At 37.8% G+C, this 27,986-nt stretch overlaps 1 protein-coding gene and 1 non-coding gene across 4 annotated transcripts in view; both read right to left on the bottom strand.

Moving 5' to 3' along the window:
• Nucleotides 1–27,986, bottom strand: part of LOC150098713 (uncharacterized) — a 160,431-nt gene that overhangs the window by 75,046 nt on the left and 57,399 nt on the right. For all 3 annotated transcript variants that reach the window (XM_090404805.1, XM_090404803.1, XM_090404804.1), the window contains exons 4-5: nucleotides 26,666–26,952; nucleotides 5,282–5,361 (exon numbers count right to left, since the gene is read on the bottom strand). In XM_090404805.1, coding sequence (XP_090260931.1) covers nucleotides 5,282–5,361; nucleotides 26,666–26,952 — 367 coding nt within the window. The remainder of the gene's footprint in view (nucleotides 1–5,281; nucleotides 5,362–26,665; nucleotides 26,953–27,986) is intronic.
• On the bottom strand, nucleotides 19,029–19,319 carry LOC150098714 (signal recognition particle RNA). Its single transcript, XR_016549556.1, has one exon.

Below are 27,986 nucleotides of genomic sequence, written 5' to 3'. Positions count from 1 at the left end.
CTACACAAACACATACACATACAATTCACAATTGAGATTGAAAAGCAGAACACACTTCCATTTCTAGATACACTTGTCACATGTCTTCTTTCTGGCAGTTTTTCCTTTACTGTTTACCAGAAACCAATGCATACTGGCCAATATATACACACAAACTCATACCACCACCCAACACAAAACTAGGGGTCATTAATACACTAAAAACAGGGCTTTAAAGATTTTCTCCAGTGAACAAGCACTTAAAAATAAATTAAAAGTTATAAGCAATACCTTCCCAAAAAAATGGTTACAGCCAAAATACTATCAACAAAATTCTGTACAAGACCTCACTTAAAAACAAAAATAAACCAGACTACATTAAAACTATAACCATTCCATACATTAAAGGGATATCAGACAAAATAAACAGAATACTACAAAAATACAACTTTAAAGCCACCTTTAAACCTCCTGCAAAATTAAAGAACTTACTCAACTCATCCAAGGATCCACTCCCTCCACTGGCCCACCCTGAAGTATACCGTATTCATTGCACCTGTAATTTGCCCTATATAGGGGAAACAGGACACACAATTCCTATCAGAAAAAAGGAACATAAATGACACATTAAATATAATAACTATGGTCAAGCTGGTCTTTCTGATCATGCCCTGAACACTTTACATCAGGCATGGGCAACCTTTCCTAGTTCGGGGGCCAAATTATCATTCTATCTCCAAGTCAAGGGCCGGACCAAATTATTAAATAAAATAAATTAATATTAAATGAATTAAAACAAGTTGCTACTTCATATTTCATTTATTTATAATATAATGCTTTGGTATAAAGCACTACATAAATTTTATAATATAATGAATGACATAACAATTTAATGTGAAGATTGGCGTTGTATACTTCAACTACGAGACTATCAATATTGACGTTAATTTAACTTAAGTATAAAGAGCTAATAAGCTTCATTTCGGCAATGAAAACATTACTTAAATTAAGGGGATATTAAATCCCACATAGTTTTAAAACCGAATAAGAAACTCAAAGATCTGAATCAGAGAGTTCCTTGCCGAATATAGTAAACTATAAAGTATCGGCGACACTAGCGTTAGCCAATGCAAGTGATCCTAGTACGTAGTACAATACCAGGCAACTCGTTGCAAAGGTGGAGGAAGTTCAGATCGCTATTCTTAGGTATTTTCCATAATGTAAAAACACATTTCCTAGGAAATGTATGCTGGAAAACTCGTTCGCAGAGTACATAAGTTCTTTTCGCTATACACTTTGGTATTAGGTCTAGCTACTCACTGATGAAGCCTCAAAAAAGGCTGAAACCAGTCTGGGTAGTGACCTCCCTCCATAATGTAATAACAGCATACATTTCCTAGGAAATGTGTTTTTTACATTATGGAAAATACCTATGAATAGCGATCTGAACTTCCTCCACCTTTGCAACGAGTTGCCTGGTATTGTACTACGTACTAGGATCACTTCCATTGGCTAACGCTAGTGTCGCTGATACTTTATAGTTTACTATATTCGGCAAGAAACTCTCTGATTGACGTTAATATTACTTAAGGATAAGTGCATAGAATTTTCGAGGGTTTCATCCGTTATTTTTGTCCGAATTTTTGATTTATTGTATTTCATCTTCAAAAAAACTGTTCACACATATATATGCTGCCGAAAAGACAAATGATTTTTCTTGAAAAGGCACATAAATTTGTATATTTTTCTTCCACCAAATAAAATGTATGAAAATCCATCAAAGCAATGTTGTTAAATTGTGATTTTAGCACTAAATCCACCTGAAGCTCAATAAGTTCCATCTGTAAGTTTTCTGGCACATTATTTACATCAGCATCCATCGGACGATGAGCAAATATAGCGAATGTGGAGTCTTTGTTTTTGAAGTCGGCAAACCTTGTATCATATTGCTCTATTAGTGCCTTCAGTTCATCTCCATAACAATTATAAGGGATATTTTTATGAGTTGCTAGAGTAGGAAAATGATAACAATTTTTAGCTCTTATCTAACTTTCCAACAATCTTAGTTTATTACAAAAAGCTTTGACATGTCCATGCAGTTCATGAACCAATTGTCCTTGTTTTTGCAATTTAAGATTCAGTTCGTTTAGGTATCCGGTGACATCTACAAGGAATGCTAAATCACACACCCACTCATCATCTTTTACTTGGTTAATTGTGTTTCCTTTTATGTCCATAAAATCTGCAATGTCTTGTCTAAGCTCATAAAATCATTTTAACATTTTACCTTTACTCAACCACCTCACTTCACAATAATAAGACACATCTTCATAATCCGAAAATAGGTCTGCCAAATACACCTTAAATTGGCAGTGATTAAGTGCACATGACTTAATAAAGTTAATACTGGCTACTACAACTTCCATAACATTTGTGAATTTAATCGATTTTGCACACAGATTTTGTTGGTGGATAATGCAGTGAAAATTTGTTAAATTTTCCGGATGAATCTGTAGTTCTATTGCTCTTTCATGAACTATTCCAATAAATCCCTTCTGTGCACCAACCATTGCAGGGGGCTCCATCAGTGCATATGCCAGATAGTGAACGCCATTTAAGCCCAAATCTCTCGAAGACTGTGTTGACTGTTTCAAATATATCTTCACCGGTAGTTGTTCCTTTTAACGGCCGAAGCGCCAATAATTCTTCTGTGATGTTGAAATCCGCATCAACTCCTCAATTAAATATTGCTAGTTGTGCTGTATCGGAGGCATCGGTGCTGTCATCCAAAGCAATTGAAAATGCTTCCAATCTAGCAATCTTCTCTTTTAAACTTTTTTTGATATCATCAGCCATAATTTCTATCTGCCGGACAACAGTATGTCTTGACAAACGAATATTCTCATAGTTGTTTTTCTTTTCAGGACATATTATACTCGCAACATCCAGCAGACATTCTTTGATAAATTCTCCTTCACCAAATGACTTAGAATGCTTAGCGATTTTTTCGCTTACCACAAAGCTGGCTTCGAATGCTGTGGTGCTACGTTCTTTGCTTATTGAACATTTGCTGCTGGGTATCCAAGTTCTTCTTCAACTTCTGTATTTCATCTTTTCGTAGTTGTCCATCAATTTTTGGGTGATCTGCATGTCTCGAAGTAAAGTGTCTCTTCAAGTTGTATTCTTTGTTGATGGATACGGATTCGTTGCACAGCAAACATACAGGCAAACCTTTATTCAGAATAAAATAATAATCCTCTGTCCAGTTGTCTTGAAATTGACAATTCTCTGCATCTACTTTTCTTTTGTTTGCAATAACTCCTGACATTGTCCCAAATTTATAAGCAATATTCAGAACTGTCAAACAAAACTATCTTCTACACTGCAGGCACTGAACACAACATCAATGCAGGCATAGAACAGAACATAACATCAATGCAGGCACTGAACAAAGCACAACACCAATGCAAGTACCGAACTGACACGTTGTAACACGTTCACACACGCTGCTAGTCAAAGTGAGAAAGAGATCTTGGTTAGAGAAAATATAGTGTGTTTTGCGCAAATTATATGACGTCAGCTTAATGTGAGTTAATAGAACACACCATGTTTTCTCCCACCATGAATCAGACAAACTTTGCTGAAATAGATTAGTGCCGGATCAAAAGATGTAGAGGGCCGAATCTGGCCAGAGGTTGCCCATATGTGCTTTACATAGAATTGACTGGAAAAGCACCTGTTGTTTACATCACACCAAAACATGGTATGAATGTAAATTTAAGGAGGCCTGTAAGGGATTCTTATCAATAACCCTAATCTTAACAGTAATGATGATCTAAAAATCCCAAGCATATGGAAGGCACATATTCTACCCATTTAACCTTTCTCCCTAAGAGTTAATTATAAACAGGACCATAGGTAATCAAGGATCCTAAATCTAATATAACAATTGTTATGCTAAATTAGGACATCATTTTTACTATAACAAAACTATATCAGGCGTGGCCAACTTCATTCTATACGAGGGCCCATATATGATGAGTGGTAGCGTCACGGGCCGCACACTTAATAAAAATAAACTGCTTTTTTTTTTCAAGGCAATAGTTATATGTATTGAATTACTATATTTGTTAAATCATTTTACTACTGGGAAAACGATATAAAATAGTTGATTGATTTAAATATAAGTTGTTAAATTAAATTTAATTACATATTTCTGATTGAGAATTTGTAACCCAACTTAATGAGAACACTGTCGGCATTCATGTGCGGTAACAAGTTCATCAAAGTCGATTTTCAATGATGATAGCAATATTCATAACAAATCCTGAAGGTGATCATTCCGTGTTGAGAATATAAATTGTTTCCATCATCAGAAATAATATAACCAGTATATCAGTCAATAAATCTGTGGTCGAAACTACCTTAATTGATACATATAATTTAATATAGTTTTTATCCTGCTGCGGGCCGTACAAAATCACTCATGAGCCGCATGCGGCCTGCGGGCCTGCTGTTGGTCACCTATGATCTATATGAAAGAATGTTTCTCTGATGTTGTCTTAAATAGAATATAGCTTTGATGTACTTAATTTATTTTATTTCATTTATTTATTGTAATTTTATTTTTACTAGAGGTCAGGCCAGTAGAATAACCGTTGATCAAATCATTGTCTCTTCAGCATAACTGTGTGAAATCTAATTTAGATTGTCTCTGTATATATATATATATATATATATATATATATATATATATATATATATATATATATATATATATATATATATATATATATATGTGTGTGTGTGTGTGTGTGTGTATACTCCAGATGATGACCTTAATATGAAGGTCGAAATGTCGGAAAATTAAAATAATTATTTATGACACGGTTGTAGAGTCTATAATTTGTGTAAAATGAATTCACGGACACCTGTTTTGGACCACACTCATACGGTAGCTGCCATCCTGCAACTGGAATTAGCTGTGAGGTGAAAATCACACTACAGTGCAATGGCAGTCTTTTTGAACATTATTAATGGATCTATATGTCCACCTTGTTTTATTCATTCCCTTTCACCCTTATTAAGAAACTCCTCATACAAGAATGAATTTAAAACACAATATAGTTATCATATTTCAAGTGGATATCCTTTAATATGTCTTATGACTCCATGGCAGCCTGATAGTGATGAGAATAATTGTTAAAGAACTATTTTGGAGAGATAAAGCTTAAACATGCTGTCTATGATTATGAAATAACGATAATTACTTTGCAAGATTGACAAAATAATAGTGCCTTACCAACATCACTGTCTAATTTAACGAAGTTGATATCTTCTAACAAGGTTCCTAATAAGTGCCTTTCAGTTTCTGAATCCATGCTATACAATGAAAACATTGAAGGATAAAATAAAAATGCAATAAACCTTTTATACGTACAAAAATTTTTTTTTGTTCAATAGTAAATGAGATGGTTGTGATGTCCTGCTTTATGATGTCACATCCAGTTGAGCATGTAAAGGTTTTGACTTGTTTTTAATAATTTGTGTACTATATTCATATGAATATAGTATATACTATGAATATAATATATACTATATACTGTATTCTCTTTCTCTCACACACACACATATACACAAGTTTGTGTGAGAGAGAGAGAGAATCCTACCCATGAAAGGCTGTATGTGAACCTATAGTACATTAGTACTGTGGTCAGGCTAAGGATTAGATAATCTGCAAACCTCTGGAGACCAAACATAGTAATGCAATACTCTAATAAGCAGAGTAGTGGTCTCACACCAGATGTTGAAAATCATGTTACTGTCAACTTCTACTATAGTAAATGCCATAATAGCAAACTGCTGAGAAGTTTCAACCAAAACTTCATATGTAGTTTTGGTTGAAGTTTCTCTGGTTCCTAGTTTGTTATAATGAAGATCTAGGACTCTAGGCAAACAAATTATGTCTCATGTTTCATTTAATGAAAAAAAGAGATGTCTACTGATAATAAGTTAACTTTCTGTTTTTTTTATCAACAACTGCTTCGACAGAAACTGTCATGTTAGGGCAGATCAGTCTTTTTTCTCTTTTTTTTTTTTCTAAATATTCTTTTATTGGTTTCTTCACCTTTTCCTTGGTCTCTTCTCCCCCCCCCCCCCCCGCAACTACTCAATTTTCATGTTATGCAATTTTCCTAAATTCATTCTTATTATTATACCTAACCCACTTATTATTATTATGGACAACTCCAAGGAGTCTTTAGACTAATCGAGGGAGATCCTAAACATCATGTCAAGAACTATTCAAAATTTTTCACAGTATTTATCATACTTTGCTTTGAACTCATTCACAGCCATAGCATCCACAACAGAGTCTGGCAAACTATTCCACTCATTCACTACTCTCCAAGCAAAAAACCTAGTTCTAACACCCTTGCTAACTACAGTCTTATTCAGTTTCCATGGATGGCCCCTAGTTCTCCCACCAACACACTTGTTCTGAAAATTTTCCTCTGAATTAAGCAAGAGTTCACAAGAATTTCTTGAACACTTTCTAGTCTCAAAACATTCCAATTATTCACATTGCTTATTCTGTCTTACCTTGTTTTTGCCAGCATTGCCCTTAAAATTTTCATTTCCATTTGGCTGCTGCATAAGACAGAATGGACAAAAAGTGACTTCTATTAATCAAAAGCTTGCACTTCAGTGGAATCTCACTGTCCCAAACTAGATTACTCATACTGTGAAAAAAATCTTTAGCCTAGTGAAATCCTTCTAAATTTACATCACAAGAAAGTACACTTCCCAAATATTTGAAGTTTTCACTAATCTTCAAGGCTTGCCCATTGAGTCTAACACTATTAACTTTTACATTTTTTCTACACTTTAAAACCATGTCCTCCCTCTTCTTGCAATTAATATGTACCTATCATTTTGTGCCTAACTCTTCTTCCATTTGTGAGTTTCTTTTGTGGCTCTTCTTCTGAATGTGCCCACCACCACTCACATGTAAACACAGCTGTTTATCTTTTCTAGTCATTAACATATCTAAGACACTATTCATCACCACAATGAACAGCAATGGAGATAAGAAACTTCCTTGTCGTAGTCCATTAGTAAGTGTAAACCCCACGGAATTACCAAATTTAGTCTTCACACAGATGTTGATCATAACTATTTCTTCTTTTCCTATGCCCATCTTTTCCAAACGTTTTTAGATTTTTTTCTCATAGAACCCAATCAAAGGCTTTTTCCAAATCAAGTAATGCCATAAAGTGTTTTTTTTTTTTTTTAATTTCCAGTGTCTTTCCATCATTTATCTTACAGCAAAAATCAAATCAACAATTGATCACCTTTTTTCTAAAACCAACTACTCTTCTCTTTGACCTTCCTCTATTTTATCTCTTATTCTTGTTACCATCATTATTATTATTATCATCTGAGACATCCAGGGAGTCAAAGACTCATTGAGAGAGGCTATACATCACTCAAACCAGCTGTTTAATCTTCCCTTAAATTCATTCTCATTAAATGCACCCACTACCTCTAAAGACAAACTATTCCATTCACTTATTCACTGCACTGTGTGAGAAAAACTAAGCGAGAGAATGGAAACAATAGGAGCGATGGAATGGTAAGAGGTATAATGTATGGTGACTCAATGATCCGTGGTGTTCAGGATAGGATGCGTGAGGAGTGTTTGCCAGGAGGAACAATAGAAAGGGTGGCTATGGCAATTAAGAGAATTGAAAGGGTGGATGAGATGATTGTGATGGTAGGAACGAATGACTTGAGTGGTAATGTAAGTCGGGCAGCGAGAGATATGAGATTTTTGCTTGAGACTGTACGGAAGAAGACAGAGAGAGGAAAAATAGTGTGCGTGTTGCCTAGGTATGATAATGATGAGCTGAGCAGAAGAGCGGTGATATTGAATGGCATAATAGCGAGAATGTGTGACAAGAGAGGACTGGTATATGTGGATGCTTGGAGTGCGTTTGAGGAAAGAGAGGAGTTGTTTGTGAGAGACCGTTTACATTTGAATGAGGAAGGACGTAGGCATCTGGAGAGATTGCTGTTCTGAACGAGTCAGTGTGTCCCAGGGAGGATGATAGCAGGGGTGGCCTCTTGTGGGAATGGATACTTGGGAGAAGGGAGACAATGTCAGGTAAGACTGAGCCCAGTGGAGTCTAGAAGGGATAATGCTGGGTATAGAAACAATGGCATTTATATGCTGTATAATGCCAGGAGTATCCGGAATAAGGGAGAGGAATTGGTGGCGCAGATAGCATCAGCCTGGCCAAAAATTATTGCGATCACTGAGACGTGGTTGACAGAAGGGATATAAAAACAGGAATAGAAGTCGCTGGGTATAGCATTTTTCGCCAGGATAGGAGGGGAAAGCGTGGTGGTGGGGTGCTGCTTATGATAAGTGATGACCTATGTCCTCTAAGAGTGGAGAATTTGGAAGGTAGTGAGACAAATGATTTTGAGAGCGTATGGTGTGAGGTAGAGGTAGGCAAGACAGGATATTTAGTGGGGTGTTGCTACAGACCCAGGAGCACAGAGGATGGGGACCAGGAGATGTTTAGACAGCTAAGTTTGGCAAGTGCAAGAAGAATGATTGTTATGGGAGATTTTAACTTCAGTAGTATAAATTGGAGAGAGGAAGATGCATGTAACAATAGGGGAATGGAATTTCTAGAATTCTTGAGGGACAAATGTCTTAGGCAACATGTAACAGAGGGAACAAGAGGTTCAAAAATTTTGGATTTGGTTATAGCATCAGAAGAGTTGATAATAACTGAGTTGACGTCTCTCCCACCAGTTGGAGAGAGTGACCATATGGTTTTGACTTGGAAAATGAATAGACATGCAGGAGTATCAAAGAGACGGGAACTTATGTGGAATTATAAGGCAGGTGATTATAATAGTCTTAGACGTCAACTTCGGGAAGTTTCATGGAGGGAGGAATTGGAAGGCCGGGATATCACCAGTGCGTGGGAAATTGTGAAAGAATATTTGTTATCAGCAATGGTAAGTTGTATACCACGAGTGAAGAAGAGGGCGCAATTTGGAGTAAAGTGGATGACAAACAATATTAAACAGGAATTGCATGCGAAAAAGAGGCTATGGAAGAGATATAAGGAGACAGGTGAAGAGATGCATGAGGAATTTAAGACACAGGCCAGAAGAGTGACTCGTGTGGTAAGGAAAGCGAAACTGGAATATGAGAGGAGTTTGGCCCTAAGATCCAAAGAAAATCCTAGGGAATTTTTTAGCTATGTGGCCAGTAGGAGGAGAAATGACTGTGGAAGAATGATATTGTGGGATAAAAATGGGAATAGAGTGACTGATGCAGAGGACATAGTGGAATTGTTCAATGAACACTTTATTGGAGTATTTCATCCTAGAGGAGTCAGTTTTAATGCTAGAGGGATAGGACTGGTACGAGGTCTGGAGGTACAGGAGGAGAGTGTGTTTCAGATACTGAGTACTCTGGATGTCAGTAAAGCTGTGGGACTGGATGGTATTTCGCCACGAGTTTTGAGAGAATGTGCTAGGGAATTGACAATACCTTTAACGTGGCTTTTCAATGAAAGTCTGGCTTTGGCAAAGGTGCCCAGGGAATGGAAGGAAGGTAAGATAGTGCCATTGCATAAGGGTGTCTGATTATAGGCCAGTCTGTGTGTCATCAGTAGTTGTTAAGATCTTGGAGAAAGTAGTGAGGGACCGTGTACAGCATTGGGCAGATGAGGGTAATGTTATCTGTGAGAATCAACATGGATTTGTGAAAGAACGCTCTTGTTTTAGCAATATGCTAGCCTTTTATAATAAAGTTACAAGAGCATTAGATGAGGGAAAGGCATATACTGCAATTTTCTTAGACTTGGCGAAGGCATTTGACAGGGTGCCACATGATAAGCTGATATTTAAGTTGCAGCACATGGGTCTGGATGTCAGATTGGTCAACTGGATTCAGGATTGGCTGTCTGATAGGTATCAGAGAGTTGTGTATGGTGGAGCAGTTTCCAGGAAGCAGATGGTTACAAGTGGGGTTCCACAGGGCTCAGTACTAGGACCTATATTGTTTAACCTTTATATCAATGACATAGCCAGTGGATTGCAGGGGGATATTCAGTTGTTTGCGGATGATGCGAAGCTTGGAAGGATTATTAGTAATAGTGCAGATGTGGTAGCCCTGCAAGAGGATTTAAATAAGCTAGATAGATGGGCAAATGAATGGGGGTGTCAGTTTAATGCAGCAAAATGTAAGGTCTTGAGGTTTGGGAAACATCGATGGGATGCTGCATACTCTATGGGAGGAGTTATACTGGAGGAAGTAGGGGAGACAAGAGATCTGGGGTTGATGATTGATAGAAACCTGAAGTTTAGGGGACATATTGCAAAGGTGGTGAAGGTAACACAGAGGATTGCTGCTATTATGAGAAGGACACTGACCTGCAGAGATAAGAGGGTTATCATTCCGTTGTATAAGTCTCTGATCAGACCACACTTGGACTATTGTTCTCAGATTTGGTCCCCAGGATTTGAAGGGGATAAATTAACTGTGGAAAGGATACAAAGACGGATGACAAAGATGGTTTCAGGACTGTACAAGGATAGTTATGAGGATCGGCTGAGAGAATGTGGACTGCAGAGTTTGGTGGATAGAAGAAGGAGAGGTGATATGATTGAGACTTTTAAACTGTTGAGAGGTGGTTACAGGGTTGACACTGGGGAGTTCTTTCGCTTGGTTGATCAGCGGGAAGGAGTGATGACAAGAGGCCATCCCTGGAAGTTACGAAAGGAAACTGTGAGCAAGAGGGTAAGGAGTGATTTCTTTGTGTGGAGGGTGGTTGAGCCGTGGAATGCATTGCCTGATGGAGTGGTGGGAGCGAGAACGGTCAGTGGGTTTAAGGAGTGGTATGATAAACTTTGTGTTTCTCAGGGGGGGACCTCCCCTCGATGAGTCTTGACAGACTTTATGTCTTAGAAAGGACCTCCCTCGATGAGTCTTTTGACTCCTTGGAGGCCTGAATAATAATAATAATAATAATTATCCTTTTATTGACTGCAAACAAACTTAACTTCCATGGATGCCCCTGTGTTCTCTCCCCACCTTCCACATAACTAAAAATTTCATCATACAATATCATATAACATCCATTCAGAAGTTTATACACATCACTCATATCACCCTTCTTTCTCCTGTCAACCAGAATCTCTAATCTGCATACTTGCAATCTGTCATAATCTAAATCCCATAATCCCAATATAATCTTTGTAACTCTTCTTTTCACCCTTTCTACAGCTTCTTTATCCCCTTGGAACCTGGGACACCAAATCTGTGTGCACAATAATCCTGATGAGGTCTTATCAAGGCCTTATAAAGAGGAAAAAGGTATTCTTATCCTTATATGCAAAGGTGTTTGTTTCAACATTGAAATTATCCTCTGAGTTTTATTTGCAAATTTGTTGTATAAGGCTTTGATTAGCCCACACATGGACTCAGTGGCGTATTTAGGTATAGGCTGTATAGGCCCGGGCCTAGAGCGGCAAATTTTGAGGGGCAGCAGAAATTTCTGGGCTCTCATTTTTGTAATTATATTTATATTACGAATTTACGATATAAATAGGTTATGCATGTAAATCGACATGTTCATTAAATATGGGGAGCGGCACTTTCTCGGGCCTAGGGGCATGAAATACCTAAATACACCACTGCATGGACTATTGTGCACAGATTTGGTCACCTGGTTTTCAGAAGGATGAGGAGATGTTGGAAAGGGTCCAAAGGCGACTGACTAAGGTAGTTTCTGACCTCTGGAATGTTGAGTATGAGGAAGGATTGAAAAGATGTAATTTGCAGAGTCTGGTGGGCAGGAGGAAGAGGGGAGATATGATAGAGCCCTGCAAGTTGGTAAGGGGTTGTTATAGGATCAATGCTGGAGAAGTTCTACAGAAAATAGTGGGAGATTGGGGGAGAACCAGAGGTCATCCCTGGAAACTGTATAAAGAGGGTGTGAGTAGGGGAGTGAGAGGCAGGTTTTTTTTCGTGCAGAGTTGTAAATGATTGGAATGCCTTGTCTGAGAGTGTGGTGTCCGCAAGGAGTTTGAATGTGTTCAAGGCACGGTATGATGAGTTGTGTGTGTGATAAAAGGACCTCCCAGATGAGTCTTTGACTCTGTGAGGTCTTGGGGAAATAATAATAATAAATTTTGCTATATGACCTTAAACTTCAAATTCCAATCCACCATTATACCAAGATCATTAACTTCATCAGTTTCTTGTAGCATAACCCTGCAAATATAATATGCCACTTAAAATCTCACATGCCAAAGTGAATAACTTTACATTCGTCGGGACAAAGGTTCTCCTCAGTAGTAACAACTTTAATTTGTGCTTTAAACACTGCCCTGCTGTGATGAGTTTTTGGTGCCATTCTTAAGAGTAGTAAATACTAATAATATTTCTGCAGTTATGTAGAAAGCTTATTACCAGAAAGCTTATTAAATGCTCTAGTACAATAGATACAATAATATACTAAAAATACACATTAATCTAAGAAAACACTCCATAAATCAACAAAAATCATAATTATTTCATATAGCCATTTCAATCCTGAACTGCCAGAAGTTGTTCAGGATTGAAGTGTTATCTATCCTAGGGGATTTTCCATTCTTCATCTTCCTTAATGCTTCTTCAACCTCTGCCAGGGTAATCGTATGACATGTGACCTACCCCTTAGTATCAAGTATTACTTGTGACATACTGTATGGCATGTAATCTACCAATGCACGTCATGTATGAAGTGTGACCTACCGTGGGAGAGGACACATCGTGAGAGGGGATAGACTTCACTGTATATATATATATATATATAAAGGCGAGCTATTCTAGGATCTACTCTAAGGATAGCAAATGTCACATTGTCAGAGGAGATAGACTTGGCTGTATATATATATATAAGGGCAAGCTACTCGAGGATCTACTCTAGGGATAGTAAATGTCAAGATACGAAGCCGAGCATTTTACTCAGTCATCAACAATGAGGAAAGCGCAGTAATCTGACTTCAAGAACAGGGTGTTTTTCAAGATGAAGCTGCTGCTATGCCTCAGTGTACAAGATTGGGATGTGGAGGAGAGACAAGGATGGTCATTCGGAAGAAGAGAAGGCGAGATGGGGGCCGTCACCAGCTATCCTGGGTTCAAGTGCAAGAGGAAAGGGTGCCAATCAACACAATTGATTTGTCATTTCAACAACTTCTTCACTACTTAGATAGCCGTGGCCGAGCTCACGGCAACTTTTTTTGTACGGAGTATTTTGGAGGTTGCATTTCTGTGGTGTAACGACCTGTCTATTGCATAAGTGGAAGAATTTACTAGTCACTGTCACCAAGTGGTAGTAGACTAGTTTAACCTCTGCCGTGATGTCCCCTTTTGACTTTGGGAGAAGAGAGACAAAAATGGGAGGACCTGATATGGTTATTCAGATGGATGAAACTGTACTGCGAGGAAAGCGAAAAGGCAGTTGAGGGAGATTGTTTCTCGGGTACCGTGAAACTGCATGTGTGAAAGATATTGGCAGTCACCAGAAAGCTCTCCTTCAGGAAGTGCCTCCTGGATGGAGAAATTACGGCAGAAGGATGGAAGGGCCATGGGTTTTTGGGCTGGTCCAGAAACATTCTGATCAGATTGTTGAGTGTCGAGGTAGACAGACTCTTCACTCCATTATCACGGCAGAGGTTGCACTTGGAACCACCCTCCATTCTGACGAATGGTTGGCTTAGAGGCTTAGAAACTCATGATTATGTACACCAAACTGTAAACCATAGTGAGAACTTCGTTAACCCAATAACTGGAGCACATAGCCAGCTAATCGAAAGGCTGTGGGGAGATCTGAAACTGAAGATGTTGAGAAAAATGCATGGGACAACCCTCTGACCTTCTGCCACGGCACCTCATTGAAACTTGGTGGCACGGACTTAACCCAACGAACAGATTTGAAGCATTCATTCGAGACATCAAGGCTACATTCGGCAATTAATATATGCAAATCCTGCCAATAGTCTAATGTAAATAAATAGGACAATAAAATTTTCATTACTTTTAATTAGTATATTCATTGATATATAAATTGTACATATTTGATACTAAGCAGTAGGTCACACCTCATACTTCATACTAACTGTAGGTCACACCTCATACTTCATACTAACTGTAGGTCACACCTCATACTTCATACTAACTGTAGGTCACACCTCATACGATTACCCTCTGCCAGACTTATTTCCCTATTATTTCTCTTATCACTTTGGACCTGATCATTCCAGTTTATTTCATTATGACTTTTATCGGCGTGAGCAGAGGAGTGAGAAGATTCTTTGCATGGAGAATGGTTGATGAGTGGAATGCATTGTCTGAATGTGTTGTGAACTTAAACTGATTCAGTATAGATAATCAGTTTAAGGCATGGTTGGATGAGCTTTGTGTGTGATAGTGTGCACCTCTCAGGATGAGTCTCTGACTCCATGGGGGTCAGATGTTAATAATAATAATATAGTTTTTTTGCATGGCTCTTTCTCTGATTATAAACAATTCTATCTTTTGATCTTGTTTTTACAGACTTCCAAAAAAGATTTATTTTTGAATTAACTGCTTTAACCCTGTCATTCCATCAGTGTGTTTCTCTTCCTTCCACACACATCTCTTCTCTTCTTCCTACCATTAAACCTGAAAACTTTTCCCATTCCTCATCTACATTATCTATAACTTATGGGCTTTGGACCTGATCTGACTCAAATTCTTGCTTTGTCTCAGTCTGTTTCAACATTCATAACTTCAGCTTTCTATCTATTTTTGTCTTGCACATAGACATGCAGGAGTATCAAAAAGACGGGAACATATGTGGAATTATAAGGCAGGTGATTATAATAGTCTTAGACATCAACTTGGGAAAGTTTCATGGAGGGAGGAATTGGAAGGCCAGGATATTATTAATGCTTGGGAATTGTGAAGGAATATGTGTTAGCACAATAGTAAGCTGTATTCCACAAGTGAAGAAGAGGACACAATTTGGTGTAAAGTGGATGACAAATGACAAACAATATTAAACAGGAACTGCATGTGAAAAAGAGGTTATGGAAGAGATATAAGGAGACAGGTGAAGAGCAGACACAGGCCAGGACTTGTGTCTTTTTCTTTATTTTAATTTAAGGCATGGTTGGATGAGGAAGGCAATACTCCAGTTGTCTTTGGTGCATATGCATAGTAAGGAGATCTTGAACATTGGTCTGGTGGTTTCATAATAATAATAATTTCCCAGATTTTTGGTGTTGTGAAACAGTCCCATTTATTCAAGTTGGGGAGAATTTTGTAAAGATGTAGCAGATCCCCAAAACAGTCTTTTAGATTTAATCTTGCACAGCTGCCTTGGTCACCAATAATTAAGTGAAAATTAGTTAATTATTATTTCTAGATGTTTTGCTTTCAATAGACAAAAATATGAGTCATAATCACAATCTATGTATCCCCACACCAGGATAATAAATAAATAACAGTAGACAGTATTAGTAATGACAGTTGTCATTTTGGAAAAGTCTGTTGACAGATCACTTGTTTTGCCTTTTGTAATTGATAATATTAGCACCAAACTGTCAGTTACTTTCTCTTTGTTAGTGTCATAGTTGTGAATTAGTGTGCTAGGCTTGGTTGAAGGATCTACATTACATTACATTAGCCAGGCACTATCAGCCTAGGGGGACTTTTAGCCTCAAGCACCACATGTGACCGTGCCCAATCGCCACTGGGCACGGTCCTCTGCGACTGTCTGCCATGTTCTGGTCTCCAGCCTGACAGCCTGCAGGTCTTCCTTCTCCTGATCCACCCATCTCTTTCTTGGTCTCCCTGATCGGGGTCGGGTCTCCCACGCTTGTCTCACAGTCCTTTCGGGGCCCATATGGTACAGGTGCCCCAGCCACTGAAGATGCCAGGCTCACAGCTCCATCAAGACGTCTGCCAAGTTGTATAAAGCATGTATGGCAGCATTGGACCGCCTCCTCTAGACTCCATCTCCATGACCCCCTCCATAGATACGTCGTAGCATCTTGTTCTCGAATACTCTCAGGTGATCGGCTTGCCTCGCCATGAGAGTCCACACTTCATCACCATAGAGGAGAACAGGCCTGATCAAAGTCTTGTATAGTCCCACCTTTGTAGTCCAAGACAGCAAGCGCGAGGCAAAAAGGGGATGCACCTGATAATAAGCCACATTCACAGCATTTACCCGACTCTGGACATAAACAATGCTTTTCTCCTTCTCTTTCTCTTTCCCACAGTTCTCGAGGCAGCTAACCCGACCGTATTTTTGATGGTGTCCCACATCCCTTCCGGATCATCCTCTTCCTCCTGTAACTCCCCAAAATGATTCTGCAACTCTAACTGGAAAGCCTGCTTGCCTTCCACTGTTTTCAACTTGTCCAGGTCCCATGCCGATCGTATGGTAGGACACGCGGGCTTCTGAACTGCATTTCTATGCCTAAAATCATAGGCCACCTGCTCCTCTGAAACTTCTCACATCCAAGATGGAGCTGTGGTGACATCGATACACTAGTACATGGCTATTTGGTTAGCTGTTCTACTGTCCGGCAATCTCCAGGTCTGTTTGTGGACGTCTTTATGCGCAAACATAGTGCTCTTTACAAAGCATCCTGTAGCAGCGGCAAAACTCGCAAGTCGGATCCCGTTATCATTGCACTCCTCATGTAGGCTCTCACTACCCACGAAAGGGCACCACACATGCTCTCTCCCCAGCTTCACGTTGAAATCTCCCACCACTAGCTTGACGTTATAGGATGGTAGATTATTACAAGTACGCTCGAGCACTTTATAGAAACAATCTTTAGCTTCCTCCGAGCTCTCTTCAGTAGGCGCATAACAGTTCACAATAGACGCATTTTGAAAACGTCCCTTAACTTTAATAGTACAGCCGATTGTTCACAGGTTTAAAATTTAAAATATTACACAAAAAGTTATCACTAACTAAAAACGCAGTTCCGAGGACTCTTTGTCCTCTGTTGTCACCACTATAGTATAGCGTGTACCCCTGATTGCGGGTCGAGCCTTGTCCCGGCCAACGCGCTTCTTGTACAGCACAAAGTCCAATTTTATACTGTTGTAAGACATTTGTCACATTAAAAAGAGCTCCTTCTTTCACCAAACTACATATATTCCGGGTCCCAAAACGATTAATAATCATAGTCGCAAAGGCGTCCGAATTCCAAGGCTTCTGTTGTGCTTGTTTCGTAACCAATAGGGTTTTTACAGGAGGGGTGGTTGGCCCCTCGCTAACCTTCCCCTTATATTAGGATTCCTTAACTAAATTGAGCAGCATAGTACTAGCGACAGAAATTCTTAAGCAGTTGCATACAACAAAGTACTATAATAAGCTTCTACTCAAATTAGGCTTAGTTGCTCGCATATTCTCTACCACTACAGTTTCCTAAAGTTTCATCTAGTATTTTAATTTAAAAAATTCTGTTATGAAAAAATGAAAGCAGTCTTGGATGATCTTTTTTTTTTTAGTAATTTAATTACAATTTACAATAAAGCAATGATTATAGTAAATGAGAGGATTGCATAAACCATATTTCTGGGCCCTGGACAGGTGTTGGACAGACACCTGACAGATTAGCACTGAAAGAATTAAAGTAAATGAAATGGATAATTGGTTAGTGATTTTGATAGGCTGTTTGAAAGGATATCTGAGAGTTGCATATGGTAGTTCAGAGGATGTCAGAGATATGACTTCAGGCTACTATATTTTAACGAGATATTTTAATGAAGATACTGTACTTATTTGTAAGTAATCTAAAGTTGGAGAGAATTCTCAAAAATTATATCAATACAGTCCCATCCCTTGACGACTTGAAACTAGCAATGTGGACTGATAGGTGGTAATATTGGCTCATTGTGCTAAGGCATAATTTTAGAGTTAAAATGTATGATTTGTATAATTTGAACTTCACATTAATACCAATATTTACAATGTAAATATTGGTATTATTATAATAATTGGTTAATAATAATTGGTTAATAATTTTGTTAACATTGTAATGTTAACTATGAGGGCATGTGGGCTACAGAGTTTGGTCAATAGAAGAAGGAGAGATATTATAATTGAGACATTTAAACTGTTGAGAGGTAGTTTACAGGGTTGAAACTGGGGTAGATCAGAAAGAAGAAGCAAGGACAAGGAGACGAACCACCCCCCTTTTTTTTTATATTGCTTCCACCCATGAAAGATTATCTTCATTCCTATAGTACATTTTGTGCCGTGGGAGGGCTAAGAATTTTTTTCTTTTTTTTAATCAATTTTATATATTTCTTTTGTTTTTTTTAATTTAATTTTACATAGTCTGGAAATCCTGCTCTAGAGACCAAATGTGGAACTTTTGCAAGCCACTTCAGGCCTCAAATAAGCAGAGCGGTGGTCTCACACCAGGCAATGAAATTCATCTCATGCCTAAAGACAATCACAAACATTCATGCCCAGAGCAGGATACCAACCTGCAGCCTGTTAGAGAGCAGGTATGCTTACCACTCAGCCAACCAGACTGGCAAAACATTGCAGACAACTGTTATGTTGTCTGTAGACAATTTAAGATTTTTCATTAACCTAATGCATATCATGATAGAGTGGTTAATCCTATTGCTATGGTATGTCTATGAGTGTGAATATTTTGTGGCCAGTTTCATTGTTTTGCAGAGATAAAGCACCACTTTTTGGGTGGAAAATCTTGTCACCTCCATATGAGGATGACTAATTCACTTTCATTTGAAAAACCCTTAAAAAAGTTCCTTGCATCACAGACAAATGATTTGAACCCAGGTCTTATTAACCAAAGAGTTATATTGTTGCTAACTATGCTATTGTCTCATGAAGTTAATAATAAATGACCATTCTGTGTTTCAAAAATGTCTCCTTGAACAATGTATCAGATGTCTAGAAGTAAAAATTATCTCTTTCATTCAGTAGTATGGATAGGGTCTAGAATTAGGTCTAGTTTATTGTTCTGCTACTACACAATGCCTGCTCACAGATGTGACCCCACTACCATACAACACAGAAACTTTCACCTGCTGCATTTCCTCCCTGAGCTGGTATACTTCTCATTATTCAACCTGGTGACTCTAAGATCACTTGAAACCACCATTTTGATGCCATACTTAGTGTGCATATCTGCCCAAAACAAGATCATTCTGAAGCAGAACTCCAGTCCTCAAATTATACACCAACTCAAGCCTCCACTCAGCTGGATTACAGGAACCCATGTACGACTCATCTTGAACAATTTTTTTTTTCTTTTAACTTGACCTCATATTGTCAGTTTGAAAAAGGTACACAAAATATCTTTAACACTGTTTCCTGTTGTTGAGAAGGATAAAATAAATGTCATTTTTTAAAACAATCCACAGTTATCTAACAGAAATCCCAAGGAATAGCTAACTGCACTTCATTTCTCATCTGCCAGTCATTAATGTACTTAGTAGAAGATCTAAGCTAACTGTGCAAGTGGTCTCTCTTTCTCTGTCTGCAGACTCCATATAGGGAGCCACATTTCTCTTGCTTCTTATATAACTACTCAATTAATGCTTCAACAATAATCCTTGTCCTATGTAATTTGCAGTCACACTGTGAATATCTTGATATTTGTAACATTTCATGGCTATTTATTTAAAATTAATAACTGCTCAAAAATTATTTCTTCATGAATTTCCTGGGTGTGCACTGCCCACCTAGACATCGTGAATATATATCTTCTGCTTTCATTATCTGTAAGTTACAGTCATTATATAAAATTAACCTATTCTAAAACCATCTGATGAAAATATGTAAACAAGTAATTATGAAGGAAATTTTTTTTCATATTTGTTAGAGTAAAATAAATTAAAAGCATTATACAGCAGTGAACATATAATACAATTTAGCAACATATTAAAAAGGAATGAATGTGGCTTTAAAGCTGTATCTTTGCTGTCCTACAGTTCCTTATTTTCCATGCCTTTTTTTTTTTTTTGTTGCCTATTTGTACTATTCGTTGTACTATTCTTTGTTGAAATTTTTTTTATCTTGGCCAGCCAGCCTGGCTGGCTGAGTGGTTAGCATATCCGCTCTCCACTCTCCAGCCAAAAGACTGCTGGTTCGAATCCCGCCGTGGGCATGGATGTTTGTGATTGTCGGTGGAAAAACTAGTGGTGGTGGTTGGTGGCAGATGGTGTTGGTGGATTGAGTGGTGGAGACAGAGCTGTAGAGTAGATGCCCTCTCTCAATGAGTCTTTGGACTCCCTGGAGGTGTCAAATAATAATAATAATAATCTTGGTTCTACTATACATTAAAGATGCCACAAAATTATATACTTGGTTTTAATCCTTTATCCAAGGAAGTAAAACAATGTTTTGCATGTGAAATATATTCACATCTGAGCTACTTGTATATAGGGGCTAATGACTTCACATCACTTGCCTTGGTATGTATCCCATAATGCAAAGCACACACCCTTTTGGATGTGTAAAATGTTATGCATAATGAGAAGGGCCACTAATCAGACTGGTTTCAACCTTTATTGAGGTCTCATCAGTGGGAGTCAGACTCAGGAGAAAAACTTTCAACATCTTTCTCTCATCCAGAGATTTTTATTAAGGTCTAGCACCTTTAGCTATTTGTATATGAGATATATATGACTTCTGCATTACTTTAACCTTAGTATCTCTCCCAGGCTAGTAATTAAAGAGCAGAATGCATTGCTAGATTGGGTAAGAGTGAGTAAAGAGAGTGCTCCAACATTGAATGTGTTCAAAGCAAAGTATGGTAGTTATTGTGGTCTGTGAGTGTTCGACTTCCTTTGATGAGTGTTGGACTCCATGGAAGCTTGAAAGTAATACTATGCTAATTCTAATTCTTTTAAAGCTACTTCACAATTTATATTTGCAGTTTCTTTTATATCTGCATTCATATGCTTTATAGACATTTTATTTTGTATATATCATTTTCTAGGTAAGATACAATTTTTTTCCTGTTTTCTCTGTGTCTCTTTCTAGTTTCTCTTTTGGCAGTTACTCATTTTTTTAAAATCTTTAATTTAATCTTACAAGAAGATTAAATTGTTTTTCATTACTTAACCATCTTTTAAAGCCTTTTTAATAGCTTTTTAATTGCAGTTATTGTTTTTATTTCATTGTCTCATATATGCAATTCTTTTTATTTTTATGGTATTTTTTATGTGCCCCTAGACTTTCATATTATTCCATTCTTTCTGGGTCTTCATTTTCTTGTATTTTTTCTAAATAGTTATGAATCCTCTATTAGTATAAATTTCTTATGCTTAAATCATTTAGTAGTGTTACTTTGTAATTAGATTTTGTTTCTCTAGTTTCCTTATGTTGCATTTTTTTGTAACCAATTTGATGGAAACCTTAATTTTGTATGCACTAAATAATGATCTGTATCTTCGATACAGATCATTATCTAGTCTTCTCCTAACTTTAACATCTAGGAAGAGGTTTGCTGCTTTTTCATTTGCTATAAAGTAGTCTGTTATTGATTTTTGTCTTCTTGTACATCATGCCACAGTTTAATCCTATATACCGATTGTGTCGCGAGTGCACGTTTGAAAGAGAAGGATGGTGAGAAAGACAGGCAAAAAAATGTTAAAAAATCAGGAAAAAAGAAAAAGAGCGATTTTACAACCGTAACGGATGTTAAAAGGGACGAAAGTGAGGCGGAAAGAAACGAAATTGAGAGAACGAATGAAAGTAGAAATGGCGTGATGCAGAAATCGCAAGTAAAAAAAATCGAAAGAATGAATGATAGCGAAAAAAGAATGACTGATGGTGAAAGTTGGACGCATGTTGAAACGAAAGTACTGAACCAAAGAAAGATGAATGACAGTAAAAGTGAGAAGAATGATAGCGAAAGTTGGACGCATGTTAGTCCGAAAGTACGGAAACAAAGAAAGATATGTGAGAGTGAAAGTGAGAAGAATGATAGTGAAAGTTGGACGTATGTTGGACCGAAAGTATGGAAACAAAGAAGGATGAATGAGAGGGAAAGTGAGAAGAGGGGGTCGAGAGTTAGAAAGATTTAATGATAGAGTGAATGTGTCGCGAGGTTCGGAAGGTGAATTGGATTGGATGAAGCAAGAAATGAAATGGATGCGGAATGAAATTAAGAGAATTCAGGTCAAAACTATTAAAATAAATCATGATGGCATGAAAGAGTTAACAAAAGATGAGCGAGTGGCGTTGTATGGCGACTCCATTATTAAAGGTGTGCTAGAGGATAAAATGCACAAGGTATGTTTTCCAGGCAGTAAAATGAATAGAGTGATTGAGGCATTGAATATGAGGTGGGAACGAGCAAAAGAGTTAATTGTATTAATTGGTACAAATGATTTGAGAGAGAACAAAGAGCATGTCAAAATGAATGTCAGGAGACTGCTTGGAAAGATAAAGGAGAATAGTGTGACAGGAAGGGTGGTCAGTGTGTTGCCTAGGTATGATTGTGGTGAAATGAGGTGGAGAGCAAAGATTATGAATGATATTCTGGCTGAAATGTGTGAGGAGATGGGAGTACAGTTTGTTAATGTGGGAATGAGTTTGAGGGACGAAGTGAGCTGTATGGGAGCGATGGACTGCATTTGAGTGGTTATGGTGTGAGTCGCTTGGAGAGACTGCTGCTGGAAAGTGGAGAAGTGAATAGAGAGAATGAATCAGATCGAGAGGGGAGTGATGTGGAAGAGCAGGAGAGTAAGACAGGAGAGATTGAAGGAGTGGAAATGAATGTGGAAGTGAGTGGTATGAGTATAGAAAATGAGAGAATGGGTGTGCAAGAGGAGCAGGGAAACGGGGAGGCTCAGGGTGGACAGGGATACACAGCATGAGAAAGGTGGATGCTCCAAGAGGAGGTGAGAGCATGTGTAGGCAGGAAAGTAATGGGATGATCAGGGATCAAAAGGAAACAGATGGAATTGCAAAGGGTTCTAAAATGAAGAAGCAGAAAGGGAAATGGCCCCAGTCCAGCATGGAGAGATCACATCGAGTGAGTGGTATCAGTGGAACTCGCTGTAGATCCAGAAATGAGCTGTTGTGTTTGTATACCAATGCTAGAAGTATAAGAAACAAGGCGGATGAAATGGTTGCACTAATTGCGTCTGTGCACCCAGAGATTGTCGGAATAAGTGAGACATGGTTAGATGAGGATGACATCCTGACAGGAATAGAGATGGAAAGGTATGATGTGTTTCGTGAGGATAGAAGGGGTAAAAAGGGAGGGGGAGTGCTATTGATGATAGAGAAAGAGTTATGTCCATACAAGGTAGAGATGCAAGAGGGAAATGGGGCCAGTGGTTTTGAGGCAGTATGGTGTGAGATAGAGGTGAATAGAATCAAATACTTGGTGGGATGTTGTTATAGACCTGGTAATGTGGATGGTGGTGATAGTGAAATGTATAGTCAAATAAGCCAAGCAAATAAGAAAAGGGTGATCATTATGGGTGATTTTAATTATGGCAATATAGACTGGAATGAAGAGATAGCAACTGGAAGTAAAGAAAATGAGTTTCTTGAGTTTTTGAGGGATAACTACCTCAGACAGTATGTAACAGAGGGCACAAGAGGATTAAGGGTCTTGGATTTGGTCATCTCATCGGAGGATGTAATTATCAATGAGGTATCAAATCATCCACCAATTAGTGAAAGTGACCATGAGGTGATTACTTGGGTGGTTGCCAGCAGTGCAAGCACCCCTGTGAAAAAAGGGTATATGTGGAACTACAAGGGGGGTGATTATGAAGAGCTCAGGAGACAGCTTGCAGGTGTAGCATGGAATGAGGAGTTAGCTGGAAAAGAGATCAATGCAGCTTGGGGGATTTTCAAAAAATATTTAGTGGATGCAATGTCTAAATGTATACCACGGGTGAGAAGGTTAAATAAGGTAGGTGTGAGATGGATGAATAAAGAGATTAAGCATGCAATACAGAGAAAAAGGGCATTGTGAAGGCAGCATAAGAGAAGTGGAAGTAACCAATTTCATGAAGTCTACAAAGATCAGGCAAGGAGGGTGACTTGGTTGGTGAGAGTAGCTAAAGAGAGGTATGAACAGCAGTTAGCTAATGAAGCTAAAAAGAATCCTAGGGAGTTCTTTCGATATGTAGCCAGCAAAAGAAAGAATGATTATGGAAGGATGACATTGATTGGAGGAAATGGTATAAAGACAGCTGTTGCAGAATGTGTGGTGGAGATACTTAATGAGCAGTTCATAAAGATCTTTCAATCTTGTGAATGTGACTTCATGGGGAGATTAAGAGCAGTTGATGATGGGGAGGAGAGACTGACTGTAAGTGAGCAAGAGGTGTTTGGGGAGTTGAGTAAACTAGATGTATATAAGGCTGTGGGACTTGATAATATATCACCGCGTATTCTGAAGGAATGTGCCAGAGAGTTGACACCTGCCATGACATATTTTTTTAATACGAGTCTTGCACTTGGTCAAGTCCCTAAAGAGTGGAAGGAGGGCAAGATTGTGCCACTTCATAAAGAGGTGATCGAATTCAAGCATCAAACTATAGGCCTATCTGTGTGTCAGGTGTTGTGGTTAAGTTGTTGGAGAAGCTTGTGAGAACTAGGATCCAGAATTGGGTTGACAACAATGGTATAATCTTTGATGGACAGCATGGATCTGCTAAAGGGAGGTCATATTTTAGTAATCTACTTACTTATTACAATAAAGTGACTGCTTCCTTGGACAGAGGAGAAGGATACACAGTAATATACTTGGATTTCGCAAAAGCTTTTGATAGAGTACCTCATGATAAGTTGACAGTCAAACTAGAGCAGATGGGGTTGGATATTAGATTAGTGCTTTGGATTGGAGACTGGCTATCTGATAGGTATCAACAAGTTGTGTATGGGGGTGCAATATCCAGGAAAAGGAAAGTCACTAGTGGAGTGCCTCAGGGATCTATTTTAGGGCCATTACTATTTAACTTGTATATTAATGATATTGGCGAAGATTTGGATGGAGATATTCAGTTGTTTGCAGATGATGCAAAGTTGGGACGAACCATAAAGAGTAGTGAAGATGTTGTGGTTCGTCCCAACTTTGCATCATTGGATATGATGCAAAGTTACTGGAATAAAATCACTCAATTTATTCAAGAAGACTTGAATAAATTGAGTGATTGGGCAAGAAAATGGGGATGTGAGTTCAATGTTGCAAAATGTAAGGTTTTAAAATTTTTGGAAAACAAAGATGGGATGCAGAATTTATGCTTGGTGAGAATATATTGTTGGAAGTAGAGGAAATAAGAGATCTGGGAGTGATAGTGGATAAGGATCTAAAATTTAGGGGACACATCGCCAAAATTGTGAAGACAACACAAAGACTTCTGGGAATGATGAGGAGGACACTGACGTGTAGAAGGAGGGAGATTCTTGTTCCATTGTATAAGGCTTTGATTAGGCCACACATGGACTATAGTGCCCAGATTTGGTCACCTGGTTTTCAGAAGGATGAAGAGATGTTGGAAAGGGTCCAAAGGCGACTGACTAAGGTAGTTTCTGACCTCTGGAATGTCGAGTATGAGGAAAGATTGAAAAGATGTAATTTGCAGAGTCTAGCGGAGAGAAGGAAGAGGGGAGATATGATAGAGACCTACAAGTTGGTAAGGGATTGTTATAAGATCAGTGGTGGAGAAGTTCTACAGAGAATAGTGGGAGATCAAGGGAGAACCAGAGGTCATCCCTGGAAACTGTATAAAGAGGGTGTGAGTAGGGGAGTGAGAGGCAGGTTTTTTTCGTGCAGAGTTGTGAATGATTGGAATGCCTTGCCTGAGAGTGTGGTGTCTGCAAGGAGTTTGAATGTGTTTAAGACCCGGTATGATGAGATGTGTGTGAGATAAAAGGACCTCCTAGATGAGGCTTTGACTCCATGAGGTCTTGTTTAATAATAATAATAATAATAATAATATACAATATCTGAACAACATGTATAAATATATATAGAAATTAGATCCTAAGATCATGTTATTTTCAACAGTGGTTTCCTGTTGCATAATAGAATATTTCTATTATCGTTAGATAATAGAAATATAGGAAACCAACCATTGTGTTTGATTGTCGGTGAAAATACTAGTGGTGGTGGGCATTAGATGGCATTGGTGTAGATGATGATGATAGTTGCAGTAGCTGGCAGATTGAGTGGTGGAGACAGAGAGTTGTAAAGTAGGTGTCCTCCCTCAATGATTCTTTGGACTCCTCGAGGTGTCATGTAATAATAATAATGTAATGCTGCATAATAATTATCATGTCAACTTAAGCAGATATATAAAAATCTTCTCTTAATTTTTGTAATGCATTTATAAAAATGCATTACAAAAATTAAGATAAGATTTTAAAATATATATCTGCCAATCTCAATATGATCCTTTTGTATTTGATTATTGAAAATTACACTGTTTTTGAGCTCAGTTTCATTAACTTGTTAAGAAACTCTTTTTTTAATTTCCAAAGCAGTGATCAGGAAACAATGTTGGTCACATGCTGTTGATCTTATAGCATAATTACAATTTTACACTAGATTATTATATTCACAGATATTATATTATAAAATGACATGAAAAACTCACCTAACATCAATTTCATCCTCATTACACATATTGTCTGTATATGTTTTGTCTTTAAGAAAAGATGTCACTGTAACTACCCTGCTTGTTTTTCCAAGTGCATTGGCTAATGAAGGGGGCAAAAAATCAAACATGCTGACTTGCTGTAAAGGAAACCAGATCTTTCTTATATTTGGTGAAGATATCATAGCCCACAACTTATTATATTCTTTGGAATCTACTTGGCCTGCTTTTAATGAAGGGGATGGCAAAGAACATACCTCCATTTCAAGAACTGGCTCATATAAAATCTGAAAAAAAAAAAAGAAAGAAAAGAAAAAAAGGAAGAAAAAAGATGCATAATTTAAAAAAAAATTATTGAGCCAAATTTAGACGTATTTCTAATTCACTTTATCAATTTAATTCAAATTATAATAGGGTAATCACACATAGATGATTTCTCTCTCTTTCTCTCTCTCTCTCTCTCTCTCTCTCTTGTTCAAAAGTTACTTTGCATAAGTTTGGTGCACTTCATGTTTCAGATGTACAATTATCAAGAAATGAACTGGAATGAAAATAAGTGCAATACTTAGTAAATCTGGGCATGCATTGTTTTGGATAAGTTAACTGTTGACTTTCATTTTGTACAGAGAAAATACCATGGAGATATTTGCCTGGAAAAAACATAAAACTTTTTTTTTTTTTAATCTCTATATTTCACTCTGTTGCCACCTTGGTGAAAGTGGTCGTGCAATTTTGATATAGAAGGTGGTTAGGTAATTGAAAGTTTCATTGAAGAAAAGGTAGATGTGAAATAAAGTGGAAGACTATGATGACAAACTCTGAAAGTAAATTAGTGACCTTCATTGCATGTAAAACTGAAGGGAAAAATTATGCTGAGGCCTAATTTAAGATATAGTCTGATACTACTAGCATCACTGGTAATGTCAAATTATATATTCCTAAAATGGAATAAATTGAATGGATGTGAAATAGATCAGTCAGCAAATTAAGCAGGAGCTGTAGAGGATGTTATGCAGAAAGTATAAAGGTGAAGATGTCAACAACTGTAGAAGTATAAGGTACAATACAAGGAATATGATCCATGTAATAAGGAAGGAAATATGAACATCTAGGAAAGAGGTGGCAAATTAATTAATTCCTCACTAGCAAATTTTGTAATTATTGTGAGTAGTTACCCATGTAGATCAACAACATATGTGAGTATATAAGATTAACTTAAGATGTTAAGTTAGCCTTCAATAAGATTAATTTAAACAACATATGTTGCTAGAGATAACAAGTGACTCCAGCTGAGAATATATAGAAATATAATAGAAATGGC

The sequence above is a fragment of the Typopeltis vanoorti genome, chromosome 15, assembly GCF_054136105.1.
Source record: "Typopeltis vanoorti isolate ZY-2024b chromosome 15, IOZ_Tvanoo_1.0, whole genome shotgun sequence".
In the NCBI taxonomy this organism is placed as follows: Eukaryota; Metazoa; Arthropoda; class Arachnida; order Uropygi; family Thelyphonidae; genus Typopeltis; species Typopeltis vanoorti.
The sequence above is the reverse complement of the archived record's forward strand: the minus strand, read 5'-3'. Positions and strand labels throughout refer to the sequence as shown.